The sequence below is a fragment of the Trematomus bernacchii genome, unplaced genomic scaffold (assembly GCF_902827165.1).
Source record: "Trematomus bernacchii unplaced genomic scaffold, fTreBer1.1, whole genome shotgun sequence".
In the NCBI taxonomy this organism is placed as follows: Eukaryota; Metazoa; Chordata; class Actinopteri; order Perciformes; family Nototheniidae; genus Trematomus; species Trematomus bernacchii.
In genome coordinates this window covers 16,402,540-16,411,353 of record NW_022987564.1, presented here as the reverse complement: position 1 = coordinate 16,411,353, position 8,814 = coordinate 16,402,540, and the positions used below count along the sequence as shown (strand labels likewise).

The 8,814-nt window shown below is 41.2% G+C and overlaps 1 protein-coding gene across 1 annotated transcript in view; it reads left to right on the top strand.

The window, feature by feature from the left end:
- Positions 1 to 320: 320 nt before the first annotated feature.
- Positions 321 to 8,814, top strand: part of grin2da (glutamate receptor, ionotropic, N-methyl D-aspartate 2D, a) — a 227,131-nt gene continuing 218,637 nt past the window's right edge. Inside the window, exon 1 of the mRNA XM_034124525.1 lies at positions 321 to 532. Coding sequence (XP_033980416.1) covers positions 341 to 532 — 192 coding nt within the window. The 5' untranslated portion in view covers positions 321 to 340. The remainder of the gene's footprint in view (positions 533 to 8,814) is intronic.

Here is an 8,814-nt window from a genome sequence, read left to right as displayed (position 1 = left end):
CCCTTACCCCATGGTGGCCCCAAGGCCCGCCCTCTCACTGCTGTTCGCTGTCCTGGCCTGCACGGGGCCTGTGCGCCCCTCGCCCCCCCTACTTCTGCGGCCCCGGGAGAGAGAGAGGGACTCGGGTGGGGTCAACATCGCTGTGGTCCACTCGGGCTCCTCCCTGCTCCCGGAGACGGCGGCGGTGGGAGGCGCGGGGGTCAGCGAGCCGGGGGCGGGGCAGGGGCAGGGCCAAGGGCAAGGGCAGGGTCAGGGGCAGGGGCCCGGTTTGGGAAACGGTCCAGGAGGAGGTGGAGGAGGAGGAGGAGGAGGAGGAAGGGGAGTTACGGATACAGCTACGATGGAAGGAGCAGCTGCCATGGCCTCGTTCTCCTCCTCCTTCTCATCATCCGTGTCGCTGGCGGCGCTCGTGGGGGAGACGGTGATGACGCCCTCGGGTCAGGCCAACGTAATCTACCTGGCTGTGAACGAGAGCAGCCCGGGCAGCCTGCTGCTGCAGCTGTGTGAGCTGCTGGCCACCACACCACTGCAGGTACACATCAGATCCACTTTGCACTCAACTCTCCCATGACTTCACAAGTACATATCTATGATGTTTCTAATAGAGCAACAATCTGTCAAAAGCATCTCAAAACTGCTGCTACAACAAAACACCCCCAAAATGTGTGGAATGATAAGAAAAGATAATGAATAATAAATAATGAACAATAGCTACGTTCCAGCCAAATTAATTATTTGACCACAGATAACAACTTGATTTCTCACCAGAGTAATTTATTTATTGATTTATGTCAACAAGAATTCCCCCCAAAAAAAATCTAAAATACATTACTTATCCTTGCTTTAACGTACCATTCTGGTTAAGCGATCCTTAACATTATCTATAATACAATTCTGAATGGCAAAAGTGTCTCAAAACCCAACTATGATTTAAATGTTATTCTAAATTAAGCTGTTAAATCCAAGGTATGTACGCTACCTTTGCATGCAAGCCAGTCCGGCAGCGAGTTGGCGTGAGTGACGAATTGACTGAGTCATAGAACTTGCCAGACTAACGTTTGAAAAGTGTGTGGACAGGGTTTCAGACCTTTTATAAAAACCTGAAAAGCACTTTCACTGACTAAAGATTAGAGCCTGGCAGGGAAAAAGCTTTTACTCTGTCAGACCATTCACACGTTGTTGCCATGGGTCGCTTGTTTTTTTCATTCAACTTTTTTTTTATCAACTGCACTTCATTCAGTCATAGGGGTGTAACGGTATACTTATTCGTACCGAAAATATTCGGTATGGGCCCTTCGGGTCGGTACACGTATGTACCGAAGTGTACCGAACGAATATAACGTTAAACGTAAAAAATTGAGAACGCGAACAACTTTTTGGAAGTAATCTCAGGTGCTGTGTCGCAGCGTTCAGTGTAATTTGCTCACATTGGGTTCAGCGCGTCATAGAGCGACCAAGTCATTTCATTGGATGAGAGGCATACTATGAGAGCTGGGGCCTCATTTATGAACGGTGCGCACGCTCAAAAGATGGCGTGCGCCCGTTTCTAAGCAATGTTTGCGATTTATAAAAAACAAACTTGACGGGAAAATGTGCGGTCCTCCACGCAAACTCTGACTCATGCGTACGCACTACGCACAAAAACGGGAGAGACGAGAAACTGCGACACCGGCAGAAGGAAGACTGGAGAGAAATATGTGAAAATAATACCATAAATATAATGTTACCTCTCATGTATCATATATGAAGAATTAATTCGCAAAAATGTATTGAAGCCAATCTTAAAATGATTAAACAAATGCCTGTTTGAGACTCCTCAGTGCACACAAAAACGTAACTTGGAGAAATAAATATACGGATATGTTATTGGAAACCACCTCGAATATGTTGTCTTGATGTTATGACATGTATTCTCATAAATGATGCGATATGCAGAAGGACAGAATTACGTCTAAACCAAGCGGCAAACTCTTGGGCAGAGCCGGGAGGCCAATAAGGAAGTGCCTCAAACTGCAGTTCATCTAGTGGCCAGTAGGAGCAGTCTGCAGAAGGGAGCAATTTCCATAGACCCCCATGTTAAAATTACCAACTTTACAGCAGAAATAAATATGTCTACATCGTGGTTAACAAAACCATATTCTCTGTATAGTTAGATTCCCCATTCATGACTACTGTGTGGGGGGTGAATTGTTTTATAACGCAACCCTTTTAGTTATATTAGGTCTTAATGTTTTTGCATAAATTAGGGCGTGGTCACCTTGAGTGACAGGTCTCTACAGTGAGTGCTGCTTCTAGCTTTCTGTCTCTCTGCTAGCTCCGTTAGCTCAGTAAGCTCCAGGATGCTACAGGGGAGAGGCTGCGAGGCTGATGCGGGGAACACAACTTGAACTCGTTGATGTGTTTGTTGTGTCTGTGCCTGGTGGATTATTCTTCATTTAACCTGTTAAGCCCGAGAGACCCCGGTACCGGGGCACTGCCGCAACATCTTGCAGGAAACAGTGTCTGAGGGCATGTTCATTTAATAAACTATGAATGTTTTATATCCATGTAACGGGAAGAAACTCATCTAACTGATAATTTTTAAAAAAAAATTAAAAGAAAACCCACAATGCTAACACTGAGCCTCTAAATTAGCAACGAGCGAAAAATGCTAACACCTTACTGCACCGAAAATCACTCACAAAACCTTATTATTTATCTCTTCTCTACATCCATGACATGTTTCACATCGTGAGGTGACACAGAATCGATGGGTACCCACATTATCACTGAATTATACGAATTTGCGACGTTATAAGCAAAAACGGACATCAAAACAGGTGACGCTAGGTAGCTAAAAATGCTAACATTTTTACCTTGGCTCTGTAGTCTCTCCAAAGTGGTCTTCAATGGCATTAAAACGATAAAAACGCTGCTGAAGTTAATCCATAGGTTAATCTAATGTGTCTGTGTCCCTTTGAAATGATTTATGATAATCCATAAGCATTAAAACTGCTTTTCCGTTTCCAGATGTCAAAGCTAGAGATAGGTTCACTCTGATGAAAAATTACATGCGCGCAGCCCCCACCTTTTCTCTTCACAACGTGTGTGTGGGGGACTCCCCCTTCGATTCTATTGGCTCTAACGGTCAGAAAGAGGTGTCAACCATCAAAATCGAGCAAGGGAGGCCAAAGATATGGAAAATCCACCCAAATGACCCCAGAAGTGGTTTATTTTTGCTAAATCTCTCTAAAAAGGTCAAATGTCACTTGTTTTACATCAATCTTGATACAGGGTACTTATTATATGTTGTACTTTGGATTCCTAAAGCTTTTAGTCTACCTTACCATCATCCAAGGGTAGTTTTCACTATAAGTAAAAAATAATGTTTGGACGGACACTATAATTTACAGTTTTTTACTATGTAAAATCTGAATTTTCTTTAAAATAAAAAACATCTATATTGATTCTGACTTTTCTACATCCAACTCACAGGTTTATCATTACTTTGAGAAAAAAGATTATTAATTTAACCTTTTTAGAAGGGAAGATATGGTCATTTCTTCTGGGAATGTCATTTTCGAGCCTGAGACCTGAAAAACAGGCTCAGGGCTTAACAGGTTAAATATCGGACTTATCTTATGGCTCTGCGGCAGGGATGTGCACAGACATTTGGAGGGGCTATTGCTCTAAACTGGAAAAAGAGCCTCCCCCCTTGTTTTTAATGTAAAAGGTTCATGAAATAAAATGGGGTGGCTGTGGCTCAGTGGGTAGTGTGCTGGACTTCGAATCTGGGGATAGCAAGTTCGAGTCCCACTGCAGTCAGCATGTCGTTGTGTCACAAAATTGCTCCTGTGGGGATTGTCCACAGTACTGAATGTATAAGTCACTTTGGATAAAAGTGTCTAACAAATGACATGTAATGTAATAAAAACACAACACTGTCATTGCAAGTGACACTCAGTTGACTTTCATGTCCAACTGCTGAATTCGTTATTCAGGCACATTTTTTGCGGTCCATATCTCATTAAAATATCTAATGTTAGTAACTATTAAAGTAAAATGGGGACAATTCTGTTTTAATGTAGTTTGACCATTGTAACTGCTAGGCAGACATAGGCTACTGATAAAATAGGGCTTCTAACTAATTACCTTAAATAAACTCACTAATTAATTAAACCAGTTCAATACGCATTATTCTTATCATTCTTTATGAGCGCAGTAACGGTAAGGTATTTCATTACTTATTTAGAATTCCATAACTTAATAACAGAGATGGTCAAATTAAAGTAGAGACATGGCAGAAATCCTACAATAAAGCGGGACAGTGAAGTGTTCTCCCGTGAGAGGGCAATCAAGAAAAGAGAGTGAGCGGCCCCGTTGAGGGAGTTCACGGAGCAGATGAAAAGACACAGAAAGACAAAAGCACAATAACAAGTATATTTAGGTGTTTTTTTTGTAAATAACCGACGGTGTCAAGAGGAAGTAAAGTCCCCTGGTTTGTCCCCTATACTCTAACGCCATTTGGTGTGATCACCATAGCCATATGAGGCCGGACTCGGAGCCTCGGAGGGCTTTCCTTTGCTTCCAGCTGTCAGATTGTAAACAAAGTCACGTGACTAGGGGCAGATGAAAGCACTGACAAGTTGTGTTTTTATCGCAGTGAGACGCTACAATACTAATTGTGGGCTTATCATGTTGAATCGGCCACAATAGAAAACAAAAAAAACTCTCGTTCTCTCCAGAGGGGCAGGTCAGACAAAAATCGCAAACGGGCTGTTGCCCGGGCAACAATAGCCCGTACCTGTGCACGTCACTGCTCTGCGGTTAAAACAGACCGTCCCTGAATGCAGTTTCTTCGGTAAGTGAAATTCAAGCACTTTATTTCTTACTGGTCTTTTTATTCAGCTAAGCTACATCTGTGCTAATGATGCTATCCGTAGCATACAAGTTAAAACATATTAGAGAAGTGTAAAACATTAAGAAGGATTATACTGTAAAACAAACGGCTTCTGTGTGAGGTTGGTAAAATAAGGTCATCCTCGTACATTAGTTAGTTTGCTAGTTAGGTAACTGTATGCATTGATATTGTTGATTTAAATTCACTATGCTTGACGATGAAGACAGCTAACGTCACATTAGTGTTGAAGAGCAGCGTACTGTATATGAGATTAACCTCACTATAAGATCTGTGTATCTGAAAAATATGAATCTCACATTTCCAGATGGTTCCAGAAATAACGTTAACGTAGATATTGCAATATGGTTTGTTGAGCTGGAGTTGATTATTGAAGCTTACTGGTTAACGTTACCATCATAATAAACGAACAAACCCAAACCTTGTTGTTTTTATTAATATTATTACCAATACTTACTAAGCATTTTATTATCATTACACCGGAGAAACCGACTGATTGTGGCAGCAGAACGTGAACATGTAACTTAATGCCTGCATTTAATGACGAAAAATAGCGTAGTCAATGCTTTAGGGACAAGGAAATTATTTGTTTAAATATTAGATATGACGTTATGTGTGCTTCTGTGACAATTAAGCTTATTCATTGCATTACATTTGTTAAAGATGTTTGTCTTTTACCCTTACGTGTGTGTTACAAATGAATGTGAATATGAATATTTAATTTGACTGTCTCATGAACAACTATTCCAAAGTAACAGTAAAATAAAAAGGACCCCAACTATACAATAATACACAATCCAACTGATAAGATACAGCAAGGGCTGTGATATCCAGCACTTTTTTTTAAGGATAATCAAAAAGATTATGACATGACGTTTGCATGTAAAAAAGTCTGTGACCAACACATTGTTACTTTACTATCTGTTTGTTTAAAGTTTCCAGGTGATGCAGACAGATCAGAGGATGTTGACCACGAGAGACAGACCTATTCCTAACATCAGTGAACTTCAGCATGGACTCAAAGGTACAAAGACCCCTTTCATACTGTACAAAGAATCGAGAAACGTTCTGGTTTAAATAGATAAAGTAACAACTATAATACACTGATATACATTCCATTAAACATGACTAAATACTGACACATCAGGGAAGTTGAGTGTTCCTTCCTTGCAAAAGGTTACATTTAGATTTGACCAAGCAACATGATTTTGTTGTCAGCTTTCACATGTCAATGTATTTAAGGCAATTATTATTTTACTTTTTGAAAATTACTACCATTTGTCTCTACATATTGTCTGTAAAAGTGGTTCTTGCAGTGAGACAACCGAACAGTATGACACTACAGTTGCACTAAGTTCTGATAACAGTTGAATATTATTTTAATAATAACATATATTTTAAAGGGCCCATGTCATGCTTTTCCGGTTATTACCCGTCCCCTTGTGTGTTATGAAGGTTTTTATGCATGTAAACGGTGTGCAGAGTCACAAACCCTCAAAGTACACCCTGTAGCGAGTAAAACTCTAACACAGAAAATACCTCCCCAAAACGCCTCGTTGGATATACGTCATTGTCCATTTGATTCTTCCATTTTGTTCCGGGTACGGCATGATGTCAGAATGAGTTTGGCTGTGTTTGGCTGTGTATCGCTAACAAGGAAACAACACCTCCACGGAGCTCAGCGCGATTCACAACGTCCCGACCAATCAGAGCACATTGTGCTCACAGGGAGGGTGGGGGCTGGAGCTATTGGAGCTACAACGAGCCGTTAAAGGCAGAGAGTGAAATTCAGTGAATACACGTAGTTTACAGAGATGCTGTATGAGAAACCAATGTGAGTTTGGAAAATTGCACAATATAAATCTATTCTAGTAGACCTCAACAATGGAATTATGATCAGTGGAAATGGCCATGACATGGGCCCTTTAATGTTGATTAACTGCAGACTGTTCATTCATAATCTGATTATCTTTGTAGTACAAAGTGATGAATTTAAAAAACACATTCAAATAATGTTGTATTTATTTCTACAGCCCTCTAACGCACCTCTTTCATAAATAACACGCTTACTCTGCAATAATGTCATATGTTTTATGTTTCTTGTCATTTCTGTCAGGAAAGGACATACCTGAAGGACACAACTGCCTCACCGTTTTCTCCGAGGGGCAAGAAGAAAATGAAAAGCTGATATGAGATTAAAGACCAATACAAGACATTCACTAAGAAACTACTCTTTTATTGTGAACACAAAGATCTGCACACTGAATAGTGTGTAGTCAAACAGGACCATCATTTGTTTGTGACAGCTGTGCCCAGTATGGGCTCACAGATGTAGTTTGGTGGTTTCTTCATCAGGCCTGGTCCTCCTCCATCAGGTCACGTCCTCCTCCATCAGGCCTGGTCCTCCCTCCCAGAGAAAGACCTCTCTACCTCAGTCCTTTCCAGCCAAACCCACAGACAGGACATCTGTCACGCTGAGGTTTATCCCAAAGTCTCTGCAGCTCTCTGGACTCCACGCTGTCTCAATTGATCCACACTGTGAATATGAGAGGGGAACATGTGTGTAATAAATGCTTTAGACAATAAGAAATATGAAGTTACTGTAAGTGTAAGGAGTGGCTCAGATTTTTTAAATAAACAATACTATTACTGTATTTCAATATCCCACGTCTGAAAGTTTAATTTAAAAGAAGAAGAGGCACCTAAAATGAAGATTGTTATTTCAATACATTTAGTTGATTTTGTCTTTTTAACTGTTTAAAGTAAAGTAGATAGAACAGGTACTTACAGTAAGAGTTTTAATACAGTCTGGTTGTGGAGGAGGCACACAGGTAAGAGCACTCACTAGCTACCATCACATGTAACTAAGCTTGACTTGTATTTATCAAAAGTATAATTAAGTAACAGCAAAAAATCAATAACTAAAATCATGCACATATTTGAATCTTTGCTGGATCCACTGTTGAATTTACCACAAGATATATATTTTAGAAACCTGAAGGCATTTTAAGATTTTTATGCAAGTATTATCCCAAAACTCAATACCTTAGATTATTATTGAAAGTTTTGCTGAATAGTTTCATGTTCACTTACCTTAACATGCTATATTTGAATAATATAGTGTAGGACCATAAGGCATATTTATACTTATTTTTTTTTTTAAATACCAAACAGATCATGCATTTTAGCCATGCCTCATTTCGCTCAATTTGAAAATGTTTAGCTCTGTTTTTGCAAGGGCTGATTCTGTGAGAACAGTACCACCTACAGGCCTGGCATATGTACTACAGCGTCTCCAGCGCTTTCGAACGGCAATGGCCGTGGCTGTCTCCTCCTGATTGGTGGAGTTGGCCCAATAGCCGTAGCGCCACTGTCCTGACGTCAGGACAGTGTTCAAATCTGGATCAGTTTTTATCAGATCCGTTGCAGCCCCTTTTTTAGAGATTTGGGTATGGAGGAAAATAGAGAGGGTTGTGTTTTCTGACACTTGGTGAGTTCCCTGGAACACCGGGGACACATATTCATGTATAAAAGACGTACAAAAGTGCATTTTGCATGATAGGTCCCCTTTAAGCAACGTGAAATGTGGAGACCGGGAGCAACAGACGTAGGTTAGCCGGCTAGCATCACAGAGCAGCACTGCTGGGCATGTTAGCTTAGCTTCGTAGCCTCAGCTAGCTCTGGAACTTCCAGCTCGGTGGCAGGAGGTCCCGCCTCTTTGCCCTTATTTGGAGTAGGCGGGAGTTAGACTCTGACGTCAACGTCGAGCCGTTAGTGGCGAGAAGCCCCTCAACGCAGTGCGCAATGCCTCAATGAGCTCAATGTGGGCGGGAGCTCAACGTGAGCTTCACAGATGACGCATTGCATTTTGTTTCCCGGGTAGCAGTTCTCTTCCCTCCCTTCAATCTAACCCTTCC